The following is a 23,655-nucleotide window of genomic DNA, read 5'->3' as shown; positions in this document are numbered from 1 at the left end:
AATTGCAGTAGTTTTTCATTACTAGGATATGTAAAACTTGAATACAATACACCCTGTGACGTGGGCTGTTTAGGACCTTCTTTAGGAGTGACCTCTATGTATTTCAAAGAGAAGTTTAGACGTTGCAAAATGCTTATTTTACCAGGTCGAATTGGCAGTTTAAACTGTGCACAAACGTCAGTAGCAGGCCTAGGCTGTTTTAAAGGGCTGCCTAAGTGAATTGGACAATAAGTGCTTCATGCCCACCAGCAGCGTTTAATTTACAGGCCCTAGGTATATGTAGTACCACTTTACTAGGGTCTTGAAAGTAAATTAGAAGTTTCAATGAGCAGTAAGACAATTTTACCATGTTTTAAGGAGTTGCACACAAGCAGTTTAGCACTGGTTAGCAGTCCTAAGGACAACAAAGTGGATTTCAGCAAACGAGAAGGGAGAAGGCACAAAGTTTGGGGGTAGACCGCACCAAACACTGTCTAGTCTAACAAAACCCTTTACAGTCAAGTTAGGCCAGAGATGTAGTTTTTATCATCCGCTAACAAAATTGCAGTGTCATAAGCCTAATATTGTGAGACAATTTCCTTTTCTTCATTTGTATAATCAGGCAAAGTGTCAGAGTTGGTGTATAGGCTGTTTAGTAGTGGATTGGGGGGGTAGGTTAAGAGTGACCCCATTGAGAAATCTCCTAATTTACAATCTGCCATATTGTCAAAGACTGTTATGCTTCTTCAGTTTTCGCTCCCTATAAACAGTTGTTGTAGTTTAGCCTATTCCTTTATGAAATGCCACACGCAGTTCAAGGAATAGCGAAACCTCTAACATGGAAAAAATGAAGTAGCCGCACTGCAAACATATGTCCTGACTAGTTCATCTTCCAGATGAAATGGCATCCACTTTTATATTCTGCTGTGGGTAATATAATATGTATATTTCTGATGGATACAACTACCTGTGGATTCCTCACCTAATGAATACTCCCATGGCGCCAGCATTCGACGGAAATCTTCTTCCTAGTCTCTGCACGTCGACGAGGACGTCACTCTAGCCCACGCGACGCCGTCTGACGTCATACAGGCAATAAGAGGTCCTCGACGACGTGCCGACGTCAGTCCCCTTTTTTCCGTGCATTCGAAACGGTTATCTTCGAGGGAGCAACTGTTACTTTCGTGGTTACAGAGTATTTTTTGCTGCGTAGTCCGTCGCTGCAGTAATAATGTCGCAGAGAAAGTCGGGTTTTAAGCCTTGTCGTGAGTGTGGGGGCAAGATGTCAGTTACGGATCCTTACTCCGACTGTCTTTGGTGTTTAAGCTCCGACCACGACGTCTCGACTTGCGATTCATGTCAGCACATGAATCCAAAGGCCCTCAAGGAACGTGAGGCGAAGTTGTTTATGGCGAAGTCGAAGAAAGAAAAACATCATAAGAAGTCTTCTTCGCCAAGGCATCAGCGTCATCGAGACTCCCGGCGCCGTAGAGAATCACGGCGCCATTCGAGCAAGGAGACTCGTTCCAGGTCTTCGGATCGGCGCCGGAGGACTTGGGAGGTCAGTCCCACGGTCACGCCGCATCCATCGACGCCGTTGCCCTCTCCGGCGTCACCGACTTCACCTGGACAGGCGTCGGTGATGGAAGTGGTGCAGCCTCTGGTGTTGTCCCCGGCGTCGCAGACGTCGAGGCCGGCGTCGGGGTCGCCTTCGATACAGGCACCCCAGTATCCGGCTTTTCCCACCCCTGGAGCCGATAGTACCGCATTCCTAAATGCGATGTATACCATCTTCCAACAGATGGCTCCAGGGGGTGCTCCGGCTGGCCCTTTGGCCTTTTCATTGGGTGATCCTGCGCCTCTACGGCCGGCACCCTTTATGCCCTTTCTCCCTTTTGGGAACGTGGGCTCGGCGCCGGTGGCCGCTCCGGTGGCTTCGGAGGGATTGGCCCCGGAGATTTCCATCCCGTCGACGTCGGGATTTCGTCCTGTGACTCCGGTGGGTCCATCCGCTCCGAGTGCTCTTTCATCGGCGCCGAAGTTACCTGTGGCGCCGGACGCGGCGTCGGTGGCTTCTGAAGATCGGCGCCGATCTTCGGCGGAGGCATTGTCGACTCCGCGTATCGAGCAGAGGCTTCATTCGAGGAGACGTGCTCTCCGTTTATTAGAGGAGCAGGAGTACCAACGAGTCCTGGAAGAAGAACTAGAGGACTCGGTTGATGGACTGCATGGTCTAGATACAGCCAGTGGGCTGGACACTTCCCCTGAGTCGGATCTTTCGTCTCCAGGGGACTACACGGAGGAGGCTGCTTCCTGTCACGCAGTGGTACGGAAGGCAGCTAGTTTTCTGGACCTGCCTTTGCCGGTGGCAGAGACAAAACAGAACCTTCTGACAGAGGTGCTTCATCCGGCCTCAGCTGCGGCAGAGCCTCTATTGCCCTTTAATGACGCATTGCTGGATCCGGTGCTAGAGGTGTGGAAGAGACCAGTATCTTCCCCAGCGGTTCATAGAGCCGTAGCCAGGAGGTATCGAGCTGCACCAACTGACCCTGGCTTTCTTTCTAGGCACCCTACACCGGAGAGCTTGGTGGTGCAGGCCTCCTGTTCATCCAAATCAGCGCCTGGTTCTTTCCCGACGGTGCCTGGGGACAGAGACTCGAAGAAACTGGATGCGCAGTCCAAGAAAATCTTTTCGTCCTGCAGTCTGGCGTTGAAGGCCACCAACGCAACTTGTATCCTGGGGAGATATGTTCATGCTCTTATGGAGGACATTTCCTCATCATTTACGGAGCTTCCCCAGGGTCTTTTGGATGTTGTTTCAGATGCCCAGGCTGCTGCGACCCAGATTATTCAGGCTGGGCTGGATACGACCGACTCGGTGGCCAGAGCAATGGGCACGACTGTGGTGGCAAGGAGACAGGCCTGGCTCCGTAATTCGGGGTTTTCTGCAGATGCGCAGTCAACCCTATTGGATCTCCCTTTTGATGGGGACAAGCTGTTTGGCGCCAAGGCAGATTCGGCCTTGGAACGTTTTAAGGAGAGCAGGGCCACAGCCAAATCACTAGGACTCCAAGCTCCTTCTTCCTCTGCCTCTTCCAGGATTTTCAGGAGGTTTCGGGGATTTGGGCGTGGCTCTTCCTCCTCTTCCTTTCGGGGGAGATTCCAGCAACCTGCCTCTTCCCAACCCTATAGATCTTTTAGAGGGAGAGGGAGGGCCCGCACCAGAGGAGCCTCTCAGCAGCACTCTGCCTCTTCCTCGTCCTCTGGAGGGGTGCAGCAGGGAAAGCAGCCTTAGGCTTCCACCATTTCCCACTCACTCCTCTCCTGTAGGGGGAAGATTACAGCATTTTCTCCGCAAGTGGAAGACTATTACAACAGACACTTGGGTTCTCAGTATTGTGGGAAAAGGCTACACCCTTCCCTTTCGGGAGTTCCCGCCCCTCATCCCGCCCCGCCCATCTTATTGTTCAGAAGAACACCTCCTGTTGCTAGAACAGGAGGTACAAGTCCTCCTTTCAAAGGGCGCGGTAGAGTTGGTCCCAGAGCAGGAAAGGGGTCGAGGTTGTTACTCAAGGTATTTCCTGATTCCCAAGAAGGATGGTCGGTTGAGACCAATCCTGGACCTGAGGATCTTGAATTGGTTCCTCAAACAGGAAAAGTTCAAGATGCTGACCCTAGCTCAGGTGCTTTGGGCGTTGAACAAGGAAGATTGGATGGTGTCTGTCGACTTGCAGGATGCTTACTTTCATATCCCGATACTCAAGTCACACAGGAAGTATCTCCGGTTTATGGTGGGATCGCAGCACTATCAGTTTGCGGTCCTTCCGTTTGGTCTTACTTCAGCACCTCGAGTCTTCACGAAGGTGATGTCGGTGGTTGCGGCAGAGCTCAGAAGGAAGGGGATAGCAGTATTCCCTTACTTGGACGACTGGTTGATCAAAGCCAAGTCGCCGGAGCTTGTGTCGCATCATCTGCAGTCAACGACTCAGTTGTTGTTCGACCTGGGTTTTTCGGTGAACGAGCCCAAATCTCACCTGGAGCCCTCTCAGCGCCTCCTGTTCATAGGGGCAGTACTGGATACAACATTGAGTCGAGCCTTTCCTCCGCCTCAGCGGATTCAAGATATTCAGGAATTGGTTCCAATGTTTCGAAATGGAGCGGTAGTTCCAGTCCTCAAGGTCCTTCGTCTGCTCGGTCTGTTTGCCTCCTGCATTCTGTTGGTCACGCATGCTAGCTGGCACATGAGGGCTCTTCAGTGGTGCCTCCGAAGGCAGTGGTCTCAACACAAAGGAGATCTAGAAGGTGCTGTCAAGATCTCCAGAGATGCTGCTGTGGACTTGAAGTGGTGGATTGCGAGCAACAATCTTTCACAAGGAAAGCCGTTCGCGCAGTCGCCACCAGTGGCCACGGTCATAACGGATGCTTCCACTCTAGGGTGGGGAGCTCATCTGGGGGATCTGGAGATCAAAGGCCTTTGGTCTCCAGAGGAGCAGATGTTTCATATCAATCTGTTAGAGTTACGGGCTGTACGTCTGGCTCTCAAGGCCTTCCTCCCTTCCCTTCATGGTCAGTCGGTACAGGTCCTGACGGACAATACTACCACGATGTGGTACATAAACAAACAGGGAGGAGAAGGGTCGTACCTTCTCTGCAGAGAAGCTCTTCGACTATGGTCTTGGGCAAAGGACCATCAGATTTGCTTGGTAGCAAATCATCTGGCCGGGGTCTTGAATGTACGTGCGGACAGTCTCAGTCGCCAATTCTCGGCCGACCACGAGTGGCGTCTCCATCCAGATCAAGTCCGTTTAATCTTCCAGATGTGGGGGTTTCCTCGGATAGATCTGTTTGCCACTCGGGAGAACGCGCATTGTCCGTTATTCTGCAGCCTCCAGTATCCGATGCAGGGAGCGTTAGGGGACGCGTTTCAAATAACCTGGTGCGGCCAGTTGCTTTACGCGTTTCCTCCCATACCCTTGATTCCTCGAGTATTGAGGAAGATTCGCCAAGACCGGGCGCTAGTCATCTTAATAGCTCCGGATTGGCCAAGGAGGGTGTGGTACTCCGACCTTCTCCAACTCTCAATGTGCCCTCCGCTCCGTCTCCCTTTCAGGGCAGACCTCCTCTCGCAGTCGCAGGGGCAGGTTTTACACCCCAACCTCCAGAGTCTGCACCTACATGCCTGGAGATTGAACGGGGCAACCTGAGTTCCTTCTCTCTCCCGCCTGATGTAGTGGATGTTATATTAGCGGCCAGGCGACACTCCACTAAATCTATCTACGCTAATAGGTGGTCTAAATTTGTTGCGTGGTGTGGAGAGAGGCAGATTGATCCCTTACATGCTCATCTATCGGACGTTTTGTCTTTTGCTCTCTCTCTAGCGCAGAAAGGTTGTGCAGTGGCTACCATTAAGGGTTATTTGTCGGCCTTGTCAGCCTTCATTTGTCTTCCAGACCAACCATCGTTATTTAAATCCCCTATTGTTATCAGATTCTTGAAAGGTCTTCTAAATAAATATCCTCCAAAACCATTCGTTATGCCGCAATGGGATTTGTCCTTGGTCCTGACTTTCCTTATGGGGTCCCCTTTTGAGCCTATGCATTCTTGCCCCTTAAGGTATTTGGTTATAAAAACAATTTTCCTGGTAGCGATAACATCTGCAAGGAGAGTGAGTGAGTTGCAGGCCTTATCAGTAAAGCCCCCTTATACAACTTTTTATGGGGATAAGGTGGTGTTGAGGACCAAGGCTGCTTTCCTCCCGAAGGTTGTTTCACCCTTCCATTTGGCTCAGACAATTACTTTGTCCACGTTCTATCCTCCGCCTCATCCTTCTAAAGAGGAAGAAAGACTGCACCGTCTGGACCCAAAGAGGGCGTTGAGCTTCTTTATTGATAGAACAAAGGATTTCAGGCTGGAGGATCAGCTGTTCATCTGGTACGTGGGCAAGAGGAGAGGAAAGGCAGTCCACAAGAGAACACTCTCCAGTTGGGTGGTTCTTTGCATTAAAATCTGTTACTCTTTGGCAAAGAAGGACCCTCCTGAGGGCATTAGAGCTCATTCCACCAGAGCTAAGTCGGCCACTTCGGCCTTGGCCAGGGGTGTTCCTGTGGTTGACATCTGCAAGGCTGCAACTTGGTCGTCCCTTCACACTTTTGCGAAACATTACTGTTTGGACTCTGAGGTCAGAAGGGACGGCCATTTTGCACGGTCAGTGCTGCAGGATTTCTTGGTTTGACCATTTAGGCACCCGCCACCGGGCGTGGTACTGCTTTGGGACTGTATTCATTAGGTGAGGAATCCACAGGTAGTTGTATCCATCAGAAGAACGAGTTACTTACCTTCGGTAACGACTTTTCTGGTGGATACATTAGCTACCTGTGGATTCCTCACGGTCCCACCCGCCTCCCCGTTACCTTTCTGGTCTTACCAAGTAATCCTTGAGTGCGCTCCTCTTGGTCTTCAAGGTTGCAATAGACGTTGTATATATGGATACGTGTGTATATTATCTGTGTGTATATATATATATATATATATATATATTATCTGTGTATATATATCTTTGTGTACATACATGATTTGCATATATTTGTTCGTTATATTAAATTTACAGCTATTCATTGCAATATTGTGTATTTTACAAGGTTATGGGATGTTGCCTTGCTCTTTCATTGCATTGGGTGGTTGTTCTCATGCACGTAAAAAATGTTGGTACTGACGTCGGCACGTCGTCGAGGACCTCTTATTGCCTGTATGACGTCAGACGGCGTCGCGTGGGCTAGAATGACGTCCTCGTCGACGTGCAGAGACTAGGAAGAAGATTTCCGTCGAATGCTGGCGCCATGGGAGTATTCATTAGGTGAGGAATCCACAGGTAGCTAATGTATCCACCAGAAAAGTCGTTACCGAAGGTAAGTAACTCGTTCGTCCACTAGATTTCCATCACTGCCACTCATCAGACTGTCTATTCCATACCACAGACTGCCACTTTGAATACTGCCAACATGTCCATTACCGTCACCACCCTAAGAAAAGCAAGGTGGCATGATTAGGAGTATGGAATAATAATAATACAAGTATGATAATGCTTTTTTACTGTGTTCGGGGGGGCATGTATTTCACTCACTGTGCCAAAGGATGTCTGTCCATCTGCCACTGGGATTACCGATTGCCTTCCAGGCTCTCTGCAATTCACCGGGGGTGTTTGGGGTGTGACACTCACCCCACATAAATGCGTTTCTGGCTTGGTATTTGGATCTGGGTGCCCCAAGCTGGGTTTACAATGTCCATGTTGGTTTAAAACAGGTTTTAACTTGTTCATGTTTTGGATCGGGAAGTTTAATTTTTCCTTATTTCCCTGTTCATTGACCCACAAACTGCACAAAACATATCTGTAACTGCATCTGAAACAAATCGGGAGCATTGGATCCTAAAACAGTCACCCTCCACCCCATGTGTCACAATCCAAGAGTTTTGAATTAAAAACTGTTTTCCAAGCACCATGAATTTATAATTGGAAAATTAGACATCCATGTATTGAGAGCAGTGCACGGTGCAGTGTGAGCCAAAAATTAAAGCAACTTGTACAGTTGTGTTTAAAGTGTCTATTCTTTTCCAGAATCTTTTTTCCTCATGCTTGCTAGCTTATCTGTGTAGCCGGTTTGGCTACGATTTTCTTCCAAACATCCTGGTACAAAATTGAACGCATTAGTTGAAGCAGACGTCTCTTTAGTGGTTTTCCTGTGGATCAGTTATCCGGGGTTATAATGGGCAGATGGAAATGACGTGAGCAATAATCGGTTGTCAAGTCGGACTTTGAGCTAATGCGGAGTCTCCCTCTTAGTTCATGTGCTTTCTGTTTTTTTTTTATGGTGGTAACTGCCATAATTGCACCAAAGACGTGATGTTTAGGAGAGACCCGAAGACGGCACCCAAAAGGTGCCTCCTGCTTTTTCTTCTTTTTCATTAGTGTTGAACACCTCCCACCCCTCTCTCCCCCCACCCAAAAGGCATCCTGCAATTTATGCATCCCGTCTAGAAGTCCTCTTGTAGATCCAAAAAGGTGAAATTAACCAATGAACAGCTTCTGGCTGACACGACAGCCAATATCGTGAGTGGCTGAAAGCTTTCATTTTTGAGCCATTGAAAGTACCTTAATAAATCTGGGTTCCTGTCCTTGGAATTCTGGGTATTCCTAAGTCTTTGTGATCTGTTGCCAGGCTTTCTGGCGAGGTTGAGTTTTCTACTCATTTTAACGTCTGCTTTGACGTCTGTGGTTTATAGTGCTTTCCTTGTTAATGCTTTAGGCAGAGGCAAGGAAGCACTAAACTATGAGACATGGCTGACTCATTTATGCAGCAAGAAACGATGCAGACTAATGTGGAAGTTGTATGCCACTTTTTTCTTGTTTTAACCCATCTACTAAATATTTGCATCAGTAGTACTAGTTTAACACATGAATGCAACCATCAGTAACTAAAGGTACTCTGTTACCCTTTGCACATGCCCTGCCAGCTCACTGCTCTTCAGATACTTTTTTAGCAAGGAACGAAAAATGTTTTTGTTGATATCTAAATTTGTGCTGCATTAGGTGGATTATGTGATAAATGCTGTACACAGCTGTGAAAAATTAAACATCTACTTGACAGGGTGATTCAGAAATCTCGTCCTGTATAAAAAATAAATGTGTCCCACTTGGTACCGGGGGCGCATGTGTCAGGCTTTGGATTGGCCAAACTGTTAATCCAACATTTCTATCCGACTGAACATACCAGAGTTCAGTTTCTCAGTTCTTTGAAAATGTGTGACCACCATGGGCTTATTTAACAAATTGTTACTTGTAGTATAGTATATTTGCACTCAGTTCCTAAGCCGCTCATTCTGTTCTCCATTGACCACATTATGTAATATTTGGGAAAATCGTTCCCCTTCAGTGTGCTGGACTTCCAACTTGTGCCGTCTGTGTGAGCACAAACACTTAGTGTTAAGCTGATGGAACTCTGAATTAAGAGCAAATGATTAAGAGACTGATTATGAATTTGGCGGCTGGGAAACTCACAAGTTCCATAGTATATAATGGAACTTGTAATATGGCGGGCGGGACATCTGTCACGTTTGTGACAGAGTATCCCATCTGCCAAGGTCGTAATCACGCCCTAAATCTTTAAGTGTTCATACCTAATTTGTGTACACTGTGCTCAAGAACAAAACCTCGCCTGATCTGTAGTAGAAATTATTCTGAAAGACCTCGCGCTTGTCTTGAAGTAGTTCCAAGGAATCCTGAGAAATTGTACAGTTTTCTGATTGTTCAGAAAAGTAGAATGCGTTCTTTGCAAGTACACGTTCCTACTGCTCTCAGTGCTATTTAAATACCAAGTGTAACCTGATCAGGTGCGTGATGCGCCAAGATCTAAAATACTGATGTGAAAGGGTCGCCTTTAGTTGGTGTCCTGTCTGGCCAGAAACTGTTTTCTTTTCAGTGCCTGTGGTAAGGTGTTCATGTGATTCCATTTCAAACCACCATTGGAGACTAGGTGCTTGGAAATCTTGCACAGGATATGGCACTCTGTAATTTTATTACGAGCCAATGTATGCTTTCTATTGTGAAAAGAAATATTGGAAACTTTAAAAGCACTTAAAGTCCACCGATTGGTCACTTATTGGCTTGCTTTTTGTCAGCTTTTGTGGGCTCTACGTCATCTTGTGTTTGATACACAGCATGGGCACATTACGTGTATCCTTTCACTACTCACTTTTCAATCTCAGTAGGTTTCCTTTTGAGAGTGCACGTGTTTCATCTGTCTTCCCCCCCACCCCCATCTGATTCCTCCTCTTCCACACTCGCCATTGCGGTCTCTCGTCAGCGTGCTTCGGCCTACCCCCTCTGTGTGTTGTGCTTGCTGCCGTGTGCTTCTCTCCCCCGTGTTGCTTTGCTGACGGGGTGCTTCCCTTTGAAAAGCTGCACGTTTCCCCCCCCTCCAGCTCTCATCCTTCTGTTCCTGCTCTTCAGTTTCCTCTCTTACCCATCTACCCCTACCTGTATTGCTTCCTTCCTCACCAGTGCCCTCAATATTGCTTCCACCTAACTGCACCTCAAAAAATACATATTTTTTGTTTTCCTTTACTGATCAGAGTAAAAAAAAAGTTTACTGTTTAGACATGCTGCTGCAGCGTCGCTATAAAGCATAGGCCAATACAATCTGTCCCAAAGGTGCAACCTATGGACTTTCCCGATGGTTGTGTGGCTTTGCTGCCGCTGGGGAAAAAAACTCCATAAAGAAATGTGTGTATTGGATTTTAAATTGATTGTTGAATGCACAAATTATGCCAGTTAATAGCACAGGCTACTGAAGCCTTTCATTATATATTCAAAACTAAGGTATTGGTAATTTTTGTTTTACAAGGGTCGGGGCACGTGCACAGACTTAACAAGCTGATGCCACTGAATGGCCGCCCTATCTTGATTGACTTCCTTTTGAGGCTGATTGCCTTCGCACATGGTCTTTAGCAGTGCAGCAACAACATCCTTGATTCTGTGCAGCATGACTAAACGGTAAACGGGGAAAAAAGAAATCTGACTCACCAGCTGGCGTTATTTTGTAGGTGCGCGCAACCCATACTTTATATTTACTCTGGTTGGTAAAAAAAAGAAAAGTACAGGAAAGGATAGATCCTTATTTGCAGTATATTTAAGGTAATAGCTTTACCCACTTAGTGAGGACAAGCTCTTGCCATGATGGTGAGTATCGTGCATTATTCATGCTAGAGTATCACCGAAGACTGCGTTGTGCTCTTCTCTGTCTCAAAGTACTTACATCGTTTTTCGCACCTGTGCATTAGGATGAGTTGCTTGCATAGTATAACTTGTTTTTGTTCTGGTTTTGGAGTTCATTCAAACAAGTTAGCAAAAGCATACTGCTGCTAGTTTGGGCAGCTCTGGCGTTATTCAGACACACTGAGCAGTGAAATGTCTTGTTGTGCAACAATATTGTCTAGGCTCTGCAAGTAAGGAAAATAGCTTCTCCATTTCAGTCCTCAGACACCATCTAACTTAATCTCTTTTACGTACCTTTTCGTCTGCTTCTGATTGTCTATACAGACTATTCCCCTGTTTAGCCTCATTGTCGCTTCATCCGTTTTCCTCTTTCTTCCTTCCCCTCTTCAGTACACATATTTATCCATACCCAGAATAGTAGTAGACCAAGGAATGGAGTAGAAGATGAGATTCTCCAATTCTTGCCATGCCAAACCAGGAGGTCCTACACCATTGCTGTGAAAGTGTTTGTTACTTATAAAGTCTTGACTGCCTAAAAGAGCCTCCTTTAACTTGGTGCCACTGGACAAAGCTTTTAGAGCCATGGTTTTAAACTTGGTTTGCGCTACCTACCTGCGGTCTGCAATGCCTACTCTGGGCCCGCAACTGTTAAGAATATTTAAACAGTATTGCCTGATTAATAAAACAAAATGTAAAATTAGAAATTTAAAAATGCTCTGCAAATTTAACGGAATGTACACTTTGAGGCTAAAATTGAAAATGGTATCCTTGGCTGGATTCCATGAAGCAGCTCAAGTAAGGTAATCACGGTTCATAATCAATGACTGGGTGCCTTAATTAAAGCTCCAAATTCACAGACAAGAGAACATGCATTAGGAACAAAAAGACAAGATAACATGCTGCAACTTTAAGAAATAAAAATGCATTTTTAAAAGCTTCAACCTTTGAAATAAAAATTCAGTTTTTGATTATTATTTTTTTGTAAATTCAATTAAAATGTGTTTTTTTTTTTTTGGATACTTGCTTCAATATTTTTGTTTAATGTTTTGAGGTTTAATTCATTAAGATTTCTTAGGTTGTAGTCCCTGACTTCCGGGACTTAAGTCTGGGTCGTCAGAAGTCAAAAGGCAGAGAAACCTTGCTCTAGAGTTTTGATCTTCTTTATCATGTCATTGGAATATTCCTTAAATATTATTTTTAATACGTGCTGAATACACCATAAACAGATGCTTCACTTTGTGTCATGGTTAAAGAAGAAGAGTAGGCATTGGTAAAACCGGTTTGAAGTTCCTAGCAGAAAAGCGATCAAAGATTGGACAACGCTCATACTGTTAGAGGAGGTGGGAATGTGTTACTTAATGTGCTTTTAGAATTTGTTTCTCCTATCTTTGTATTCTTACTTGCTTTATAAGAACTTTTGCCCAACAAAAGTGGTTTATGCTCACTTATGGTTTTTGATCAAAAATGAGTTATTAAATGTCTGATTGAATGTAAGATTGACTTAAGCTGTGTAAATATGTACTTTTACTTATTTCTTCTTTTAGGCTCCCCTGGTTCAAAAGCCATCAATCTGTTTTCAAGGGACACAAGGGGTAAGGTTTTTCTGTTCTTATTAATCAAAAAAATACAAATACCTTTTGTTTTCCTACAGTCCTTGAGACTGAATGTCTGTAGGCTAGTTCTATTAACAGTTTGAAGGATTCTGGAATTGACAGTTTTTGCTTTTAACAGTCCTGCTTCAAGGTACAGATACCTTTGTTTACATTTGCGAGTTCACTTTACTTATTCAGAGCATGGAACTTTGTGCTCATAACTGGAACTTTACACAGCAACAGTGCTGGGTAGAGGTTATTTTCTGTGTGAGTAAATCTGCTCATGCAGAAAGTGTGTGTGCATTTAAGTGCGTCACCTGCCAAAAATGTTGCACTTTTAGCTTTGTGGATGTAGTCAAAATAGGATTTAAATGATGAGACCCTGTTAGAATTGTTGTGGAGTGCAGCAGTGAGTGGCTTGTCCTGGGTACTGTGGGTACAGTAAATGTTGATTGTTTCATAGTTATGTTAAACATTATTTTAGCTTGGATGGGAAACTGAACAGAACGTCTCAACCTGAGCTATATGAAACCTCTTACCAATACTTAGTGACAGCAGGCCCTGATAATTTGTAACACTGGTAATTAGAGGTCCTTTTTATTGACTACCTGAAACAGATATATTCAGGACAGTGTATAGGTTAAAGGGTGCCACGTGAGAGTATATTTATAGTTGCCAGTACAGAAACTGCAGATAAGGCACACAAATGGAATATTCCACTCATACCCTTGAGCCTGCTTCAATGCAGTGACTCATAGTAAGTGCTGTTTATAAGCTAACTGTGCAGTGGTACACTAAGGTGAACTGTGCTTTTACAGTATTACTTCAAAGTGGAAGTAATGAAAGTCGGAACACCCTGCAGGTTTGAGGACAGTATTGGATAAGGGTTTTAGTTTGTAGACTTTAGCTTTGTGCATGACTGGTGTTCTTTCAGTGATGTTCATGGACACACTGGTTGCTGTAGTAATAGTCTGAAGGCATGTAAAATGATAGCCTCACAGTTGGCTATTTTTAAATGTTATGTCCTGAATGGAAAATTACAGTGTGCACATATCTGTTTCGTAACTTTGGCATTTTGTAGTTGGGGCCTTTTTTTCCCCTGTGATTCTTTATTGGCATTTTCACATTGATTATAGCATTGGAAAGCATCTTGTATAGGAAAATCATTTCCTGTGCATTGTCATATTGTGCTATAGTGCGCATCAACAGTGTTTGCTAAATCAACTAGACCACATCCTGAAATCACCCATCGAACAAAATACATCAGCAAGTGCGCCCAGGTGTCGTATAACAAGTAAGGTGGGTTTATCTGTGGTGGGTATATAGTTAGTGTTTTTAATGTCCATTGCTCCATTGCACACGCAGGCTCCTACATGAAAGGACCGCTCCAGGCAATGCTGAAAGGTGCTGTGTGGTTGCGGCTGTCATATGTTGGTAGAATGACAGTGCATGGGATCTAGGTAGCATCTGTCACAGCATCCGATGGCTGGATGAGGAGAAACACCTCCGGAGGTTCCCAGATATCTCTGGGTCTAGTATTTGGTCCTTTTTTTAATGGGCATCTGTTTTTTCTGGTACTGAATTTTTCAAGGACTGCTAATAACTTTAGGAAAACATTTGTATACTAAAGAGGTCTGATGGAATCTCTGGAACAGCATGTAGATCTAGGAAAGCAAAGTCTAAATCTAAAACTAAGCTATTAAGTAAATCATGATCTTTACTTGCTTGTGTTGTTTGACAGAAGGCTGGTTAGATGTTGGGAGACTGTTACTACAGAGTGTTGTGACAGGTGTGTTACATCTGTGTTGATTTTAACCACTCTTAAAAGTAACAAAATATGCTTGAAATATTTCTTTACCTGTTAATCTAATCTGTCTCTGAAGTTTTTTTAAACCTTTGATAAATTGCCTCTCAGGGAATTAAATATCAGCCAGAAAAACATTTTTCAAATAAGTGTATCCAAGACTGAAGGAATAAGCACCTTGATTTGTATGGCACTTCAATATGTTTTCTACTTTTTAAGTGTGCCAATTTTCATTGCCATTTGCCAGAGACTCTATAATGGGTATCTATCTTAAGTTCTGAAACACCAGTATAACATCCCTACTCATGTGAAATATCGTGAAAGACTTTTAGATTGAGAACATTCTCATTTTTTTTTTCCAAATTAGCGTGACATTGAAGTTATATGCCAGATCTATTTACAAGAAAATTAGAAATATCTTAAAATCTCCAATAAATAGGATGTAATCAAATCATTATAGGGTTGTGGAATTTCTGTAGCCCAAGGCCCAGACATATTGTTTGCGGTCAAGGACAGCAAGTTTACATATTTATTTTGTCCTGAGGGCCAAGTAGGCCCAATCCCACTGCAGCACAAACCCTTTGGCTGCCAGTTTACATGGAAGAGAATTGTCAGCGGTTGAGGTAATATTTGTGTCCATATGTTAATGCTATTCAAACTTGTATTTATGGTTCATTGATGCAAAACCTTTATTATTAGGGTAAGCACTCTAAATAAATGTAAATAATGTAAGCCGACACTGCAATACTGACAGTGGTTCAGGTAAAAAAAAAAAAATGTGTACGCACACGGTTGAACATTTTTATAATATGAGACTATGTATGATGCTCCCAGAGTGCTCTTTGATTAGATGCAAATGTTTGCAGACACTTGTAAGCAACATTGAAGATTTTTTGCTTTCAAAATAAAATGCTCCGATTAACGGTACGAGTACGAAAACCATGTTTTGCTAAATTATTGTTAAATGTTGGGTACCATTTCTTTGAATCATCATTTAGTAAATATGTTGAAGCATGCTAGTATTTCGAAAATATTCATAATGGAAAATCACTGCAACCAGATTCAGCAAGACTATGGGAAACGTGAAAATAAACAAGCTTTGGCACAGCCAACCGTTCCAACATTGGTGGTCAGTCTTTTAGTTTTGTCAATGCGGGTCTTGTTTTGACATTGCTTTTGTAAAACATTGTTGTGAGAGCTGCCAGGCACTCACTCACCATTGTAACAAACACTATCAAAATGCAGAAACATTTTTTGCCTAAAAAAGCACACATTTCCGCAGTAGTTCCTAGCACTAAACAGTCTGAAGGTACTGGTGGTGGTTGGTGGTTGGGGGGGAGGGGGGGGGGTGCAGATCACCCGAAGAGCCAGGTCTGGAGGTCCTTCCTGAACTGAACCTGCAAGGGGGATTCCCTGAGGTGAAGTGACATCTTGCTCTAGGTCTGCGAGGAGAAGGATCTTCCTCCAGCTGTGTTCTTCCAGATCCTAGGGGTGGTGGCTAGGGCCAGTTGAGGAGAGTGGAGTTGCCTGGAGGGTGCGTAGGAGAGGAGGTGGTTGAGGCAGGCAGGTCTGAAGTTGGGTAGGGCCTTGTAAGCATGTGTCAGGAGTTTGAAAGTGATGTTTGTTGATGCACAGCCAGTGTAGGTCTCACAGGTGGGCGGGGATGTGGCTGTGGCTGGGGGTGTCTAGGATGAGTCTGGCTGAGGCGTTCTGTATTCTCCGGAGTCTTGTTTGGAGTTTCTTGTTAATGCTGGCATAGTGCGTTGCCGTATACGAGTTTGCTGCTGACGAGTCCATGGATGACTGTTCTTCTCATGTCGATGGGGATCCACTTGAAAATCTTCCGGAGCAGACTGAGTGTGTGGGAGCACAAGGATGAGGTGATGCAGGCCGTAGACAGCGAGGAGTTGAGAATGATGACGAGGTAGCGTGCAAATCGGTGGGAGATGGGGCAGTGTGCATTTGCGTGTTTACAGTCATCCGGGAAGGTGGCAGTCTTGATGGAACAGTTGATGGTACAGCATAGTTCAGGGGCGATGGTGGCACCACCACGTTTAAGGCTTCCTGAAATGCCAAAACCAGGGCCAGTTGTGGGAGTTATTCTTCCCTCTCATCTGAAGAGCCCCAACATTGACCTCTGGTCTCTTCTTCTTTTTTTTTCCCTTCAAGATTCAGCATTATGAAACAATTTGGCCCACATTGTATATTTTTGGTTATGGGATATAAGGACTACTATTTAGTAATTTACTTATGCTATTTTTCCCACAGTTGTCTTTTCAGCCTCTGGTGATGTTTTTTTCTAGAAAATGATTTTTTGGCAATAAACCTTAGCGGGGAAAAATAGGGGACAGCACTGGGCTTCATCTGTTCCCAGGCCCTTCCTTAGTCTATAACAGGTTATTGTGGCAAAGAGGTTAGAGGAAAGACCTTTCTCTTGTCCAGTCCTTAATACCCCTTCACTTGACACCTCTCCTGCTGGTCCTCCATGGCTTTAGCACAAGCGTTGAGGCCCTTGGCTTGGCTTCTGTTACCTACTTGACATTGGGGTTTCCTCATTGTATGACTTAGTTAACAAACAGTAGTTTGTGGGGCTATTTTTCCACTCTTTTCTTGACACTGCTCCTGTGGAAGAAATGACTCAGTGGCGCCATGTTCCCTGTCCCAATAAATATGCTTCCTTGATGCCGTCAAAGGGTGATGACATTTTCAGCTGAAGGTTAATTACGTCTCGGAGAGGCTCTGCAACAAATAACTATGCCAGACGTGCTCTCAAACCACATTGTACCATTGTCTCCAGTAGGATCCTCATCCTTTTAAGATCTCCTTTTAAAGATGTTGACGGAGCCCTAGATTGCACTTAGTTTTTTAGCGATTTATGTATGGGAACAAGTGTACTGGATAGCACAGGCTCATTTATCTTGCCTCATTCTCAATTTTGTGTTAGAGCTCTACTATTTAAATGGTACATGGCTGGATACAGTTATCAGTGACATTTCTCTTACAAACCAGCCTTCTTTCAGGGAACTTTTCTTTGAGCTTTCCCTCATAGTTGAGATTCTGTTTAGTGGTTTTCAGCATGAAGCTTTTCAGGATTCACATGCTCTGCATCGTTCTGCCATCCTTCGGGGTCTGTAATTGCTTCTTTTAGTCCTTTTTTTTCTTTTTTGTTGTTGTGGGCAGGCCGTGTCACTCTTTGAATTTAGTCTGACATAAACCCTGGAATCCCTATAACGTGAGCATCATCTTCTAGTTTTTTTTCCTCACCATTGGGTCTGGAAGCACAGCTCAGAGGCTTGAATCTGAAAACAAAATACATTTTCTTGAAAGAAGCAAGAAATCATTTTTAACTGAATTACTGATTTGATGTCAAAGGAGCACACAAATGCAAAAAAAAAAAAAAAGCAAGTATTCCAAGTGTTCCAAAAGCGATAAATCAGCCATGTGGGTCAGAGAGCACAGTCCATTTAGATAAACGCAGCAGGAAAAAGACAGCATGAGCAACATTTATTTCCTAAAGAATGTCAGGATGAAGGCTGCTTTGAAGACCCACGAAGCAAGAGAGAGGTGGGCAAATTATGCCATGAGTTAGTTATGCAAAGGAAAATATCTGATGTCTTAGAAATTGTCAAGAAAAAGAAAGAAAAATTATTGAAAGTCTACCAAAGAACACCAACATCACAAAACATTAGGAAAATCGCAGTGGATGCACCATGGCCAAGCCACAAAGCATGTAATCATTTTTGGTGATCAATGGAGGACAGAAGTTGAAAGAACTCCACAGGTCGTGACAAAAAGATCCTGTACGGCTCCGGTCCTCAGAACCAGTCGCAAACCGCCTGAGGTAATCTGGAGCACAGGAGGGAGGCAGTGCCTCTGAAAGAGTGGTGTTGACACCAGAGAGAAGTGTTATGAATGTTTGGGTCAAACAAAAGACCCTCAGCATCGGAAGAAAGAAACTGTGCCTTTAAGTTGAAATGGAGGGCCTAATGAGGGGGGGGGGAAGGGTGTTTGACACATTTAAATCACACGGAGTTACTCTAAACACATCAGCGGGAAGGGCCATTGAGCATGACCAAACGAAGGTGGTGTCTCCCACCCCTCCTGAACCCCAGGGAGGGATAGAGGAGGAATTCAAGTACAAACAAGAGGGAGCCAAGTGACCTAGGAAGCCATTGAGGGAGGGAAATCTGTGGAGGAGTGGCAGGATCTGTCAAGACTTGCCTGTAGCAGGGTTCACTTCTGTCCTTCATGACCATCACACCATGACAGTAGTATGATATACAATGTGTAAGGAAATGCCTCCTTGGCATGGTTGCCCCCTGACTTTTTGCCTTTGCTGATGCTATGTTTACAATTGAAAGTGTGCTGAGGCCTGCTAACCAGGCCCCAGCACCAGTGTTCTTTCCCTAAACCTGTACTTTTGTATCCACAATTGGCAGACCCTGGCATCCAGATAAGTCCCTTGTAACTGGTACTTCTAGTACCAAGGGCCCTGATGCCAAGGAAGGTCTCTAAGGGCTGCAGCATGTCTTATGCCACCCTGGAGACCTCTCACTCAGCACAGACACACTGCTTGCCAGCTTGTGTGTGCTAGTGAGAACAAAACGAGTAAGTCGACATGGCACTCCCCTCAGGGTGCCATGCCAGCCTCTCCCTGCCTATGCAAGTATAGGTCAGTCACCCCTCTAGCAGGCCTTACAGCCCTAAGGCAGGGTGCACTATACCATAGGTGAGGGTACCAGTGCATGAGCATGGTACCCCTACAGTGTCTAAACAAAACCTTAGACATTGTAAGTGCAGGGTAGCCATAAGAGTATATGGTCTGGGAGTTTGTCAAACACGAACTCCACAGCACCATAATGGCTACACTGAAAACTGGGAAGTTTGGTATCAAACTTCTCAGCACAATAAATGCACACTGATGCCAGTGTACATTTTATTGCAAAATACACCCCAGAGGGCACCTTAGAGGTGCCCCCTGAAACTTAACCGACTGTCTGTGTAGGCTGACTAGTTCCAGCAGCCTGCCACACTAGAGACATGTTGCTGGCCCCATGGGGAGAGTGCCTTTGTCACTCTGAGGCCAGTAACAAAGCCTGCACTGGGTGGAGATGCTAACACCTCCCCCAGGCAGGAGCTGTGACACCTGGCGGTGAGCCTCAAAGGCTCACCCCTTTGTCACAGCCCAGCAGGGCACTCCAGCTTGCTGGAGTTGCCCGCCCCCTCCGGCCACGGCCCCCACTTTTGGCGGCAAGGCTGGAGGGAACAAAGAAAGCAACAAGGAGGAGTCACTGGCCAGTCAGGACAGCCCCTAAGGTGTCCTGAGCTGAGGTGACTCTAACTTTTAGAAATCCTCCATCTTGCAGATGGAGGATTCCCCCAATAGGGTTAGGATTGTGACCCCCTCCCCTTGGGAGGAGGCACAAAGAGGGTGTACCCATCCTCAGGGCTAGTAGCCATTGGCTACTAACCCCCCAGACCTAAACACGCCCTTAAATTTAGTATTTAGGGGCTACCCTGAACCCTAGAAAATTTGATTCCTGCAACAACAAGAAGGACTGCCCAGCTGAAAACCCCTGCAGAGGAAGACCAGAAGACAACAACTGCCTTGGCTCCAGAAACTCACCGGCCTGTCTCCTGCCTTCCAAAGAACTCTGCTCCAGCGACGCCTTCCAAAGGGACCAGCGACCTCTGAATCCTCTGAGGACTGCCCTGCTTCGACGACGACAAGAAACTCCCGAGGACAGCGGACCTGCTCCAAAAAGACTGCAACTTTACCCAAAGAAGCAGCTTTAAAGAACCCTGCAATCTCCCCGCAAGAAGCGTGAGACTTGCAACACTGCACCCGGCGACCCCGACTCGGCTGGTGGAGAACCAACACCTCAGGGAGGACCCCCGGACTACTCTACGACTGTGAGTACCAAAACCTGTCCCCCCTGAGCCCCTACAGCGCCGCCTGCAGAGGGAATCCCGAGGCTTCCCCTGACCGCGACTCTCTGAAACCTAAGTCCCGACGCTTGGAAAAGACCCTGCACCCGCAGCCCCCAGGACCTGAAGGACCGGACTTTCACTGCAGAAGTGACCCCCAGGAGTCCCTCTCCCTTGACCAAGTGGTGGTTTCCCCGAGGAAGCCCCCCCTTGCCTGCCTGCAGCGCTGAAGAGATCCCTTGATCTCTCATTGACTTCCATTGCGAACCCGACGCTTGTTCTAACACTGCACCCGGCCGCCCCCGCGCCGCTGAGGGTGAAATTTCTGTGTGGGCTTGTGTCCCCCCCGGTGCCCTACAAAACCCCCCTGGTCTGCCCTCCGAAGACGCGGGTACTTACCTGCTGGCAGACTGGAACCGGGGCACCCCCTTCTCTCCATTGAAGCCTATGCGTTTTGGGCACCACTTTGAACTCTGCACCTGACCGGCCCTGAGCTGCTGGTGTGGTAACTTTGGGGTTGCTCTGAACCCCCAACGGTGGGCTACCTTGGACCAAGAACTGAACCCTGTAAGTGTCTTACTTACCTGGTAAAACTAACAAAAACTTACCTCCCCCAGGAACTGTGAAAATTGCACTGTGTCCACTTTTAAAATAGCTATTTGTGAATAACTTGAAAAGTATACATGCAATTGAAATGATTCAAAGTTCCTAATGTACTTACCTGCAATACCTTTCAAACAAGATATTACATGTTAAATTTGAACCTGTGGTTCTTAAAATAAACTAAGAAAAGATATTTTTCTATACAAAACCTATTGGCTGGATTTGTCTCTGAGTGTGTGTACCTCATTTATTGTCTATGTGTATGTACAACAAATGCTTAACACTACTCCTTGGATAAGCCTACTGCTCGACCAAACTACCACAAAATAGAGCATTAGTATTATCTCTTTTTACCACTATTTTACCTCTAAGGGGAACCCTTGGACTCTGTGCATGCTATTCCTTACTTTGAAATAGCACATACAGAGCCAACTTCCTACACAATGCATTAATTTAAAGGTTTTCAGACATGTATGGCATCCAGTCTAAAGAATGGGCAGAATCATGGTGTCTGTCGGCCATGATCTGTACCTGAGGTCCAACTTCCTTCAAGGGCGATGAGGTTGTGCACTTACTAATAATCAACCACTAACACAGTGCCCGCCACCAGTCTTGCGACGCAAAGCGTGGGTGTAATGTGGAGAGATCAACAGCAGCATAATGAAACCTCAAAATTCCCTACTAAATAGCTATGCCCACCAGCAGGGGTGAAATTGAAGACCTACTACTACCTCTGCCAGAGGATTTTAAGAAGAAAGCGATGACAATAATTTAGGAAATCATGAACATTGCCAACACTTAACCTGAAATCCTCTCGGTGCAGCGGACACTACCAGCCGACAGATGTGTGTGGCCATAGCTTGACATGCCTAACTAAAGGTCTTGGAGGTTAAGCCTCTGTGATAAATGTACCCTCCACCAGAGAAAGCCTTCCACAACACTGTTGACAATACCTTGTAATACATATTAAAGACAATGATTCCGCAAATGCAATGGGAGGTGGGGGCTTTGCATTCAAATGACCTTTTTTGTGGGGAAACTATCCCCAAAACAAACATGGGCAAGGGAAAGTTTACAGCTAAAAGCATCACACGCCTCCTTCCCACTTAAGAACAGCCCTCCGTGTCAATTGTCAGTGTGGCGATATGGATCATAACACATCTTTTGAGGTAGGTCCAGAGGAACAGTAACCACTCCAAGAGGGTCAGCAAGTGACAACAGCAAATCCCCTTCTAAACAAACAAAAAAAAAAGATGTAGTAGCTTGATAAACCGGGTTCAACCAGGATTTGAAGAAAATCCCCTTCCTATAAGTGGATATTGAATCTAATCCAGTATGATTACTGTGTGGAACTGGTAAACATTTCTCCAATCAATCAGTAACGAAAGACTAGAAGAAATCAAGAAATAATTTTATACCGTTATTTTCTGTCTGCATTTGTGTAAAAATCAAAGAAATAAAAACTCAGAGCCCCTTAAATAGAAATAACTGAAATCATACTCACTTGTGATATCAATCAAGTACTTGTAAAGCGCAGCTTTTCACTTGTTAGGGTCTCAAGATGCTGAGGGGGGAGCAGTAAGTGAGGGTCAGGGTGGCTTAGGTGAAGAGTCAAGTTTTTGAGGTCCTTTCTGAATTGTGAAAGCGTAGAAGATCTTCTGAGGTGGGTAGAGAGGGAGTTCCAGGTCTAGGCGGCGTGATGGGAGAAGGACCTTCCTTCGGCTGTGGCCTCCGGATGCGTGGGACAGCGGTGAGGTCGCCAGATTGGAGGTGCCTGGTGGGCATGTAGAAGTGAAGTCTTTGGTTGAGGTATTCTGGTTCGGCATTGTGGAGGGCTTTGTATGCGTGCATGAGAAGTTTGAATGTAATTCTCTTGTCTATTGGGAGCCAGTACAGGTCTCTCAGTAGGGACCTTGATGAGACGGGCAGAGGCGTTCTGGATGCATTGTAGTTTTTTTTGGTTTTTTTTGTACCTTGGTGGTGGTTATGGTGTAGAGTGCGTTGCCGTAGTCCAAGCTGCTGCTGACGAGGGCCTGGGTTACTGTTCTTTTGGATTCGGTAGGGATCCATTTGAAGATCTTCCGAAGCATGCACATGGTATTGAAACAGGCGGAGGAGACTGCGCTGAGTTGATGGTTCATCGAGAGTGATCAGTCCAGGATGAATCAGAGGTTGCAGGTGTGATCGATGGGGGCCAGAATGCTTCTGAGGGCCGTGGGCCACCAGATGTCCCACACTGAGAGGTTGTTGCCGATGACGAGGACTTCTGTTTTTTTCGGTATTTAGCTTGAGGAAGCTCTCCTTCATCCAGGTGGCGACTGCCTTCATTCTGTTGTGGAAGTTGGCTTTGGCTGTGTGCAGGTCATTGTTGAGGGAGATGATTAGCTGTGTGTCGTCGGCATATGAGACGATATTGACTGCGTGGTATCTGGCGATGGTAGCTGGGGGGGGGGGGGGGGGGCACGTAGAGGTTGAAGAGAGTGGTGCTCAGAGAGGAGCCTTGTGGGACACTGCAGATGATCTTGGTGACCTCTGAGTAGAAAGGGGGGGGGGGGGGGGCAGTCAGACTTTTTGGCTTCTGTCTGAGAGGAAGGAGGTGATCCATTCTAGTGCCTTGACTTGGATGCCGGCGTTGTTAAGACAAGTCCGTAGAGTGCGGTGGAAGATGGTGTCAAAGGTGGCGGACAGTTTGAGGAGGATGAGAGACGCGGTCTCACCCCTGTCTAGGAGGATGCGAATGTCATCTGTGGCGGCGAGTATGCCGGTCTCGGTGCTGTGGTTGCCCTGGAAGCCAGACTGAGAGGGGTCAAGGATGTTGTAGAGTTCGATGTGTTTGGTGACTTGTCTGTTGACAGCCTTTTCGATGACTTTGGCTGGGAAGGGGAGTAGAGGTTGGTTTCTTCAGTAAGGGCTTGATTTCGTTGTGTTTCCAGATTTCTGGGACGGTGGCAGTTTCGAAGGAGCGGTTGATGATGTGCTGG

At 45.7% G+C, this 23,655-nt stretch overlaps 1 protein-coding gene across 3 annotated transcripts in view; it reads left to right on the top strand.

Annotated features, from left to right (window-relative positions):
- The window catches only part of ELL (elongation factor for RNA polymerase II), a 214,234-nt gene that overhangs the window by 28,155 nt on the left and 162,424 nt on the right, over positions 1-23,655 (top strand). For all 3 annotated transcript variants that reach the window (XM_069217897.1, XM_069217899.1, XM_069217898.1), the window contains exon 2: positions 12,292-12,339. In XM_069217897.1, the coding sequence (XP_069073998.1) occupies positions 12,292-12,339 (48 nt within the window). The remainder of the gene's footprint in view (positions 1-12,291; positions 12,340-23,655) is intronic.

Source organism: Pleurodeles waltl, chromosome 12, assembly GCF_031143425.1.
Source record: "Pleurodeles waltl isolate 20211129_DDA chromosome 12, aPleWal1.hap1.20221129, whole genome shotgun sequence".
In the NCBI taxonomy this organism is placed as follows: Eukaryota; Metazoa; Chordata; class Amphibia; order Caudata; family Salamandridae; genus Pleurodeles; species Pleurodeles waltl.
The sequence above is the reverse complement of the archived record's forward strand: the minus strand, read 5'-3'. Positions and strand labels throughout refer to the sequence as shown.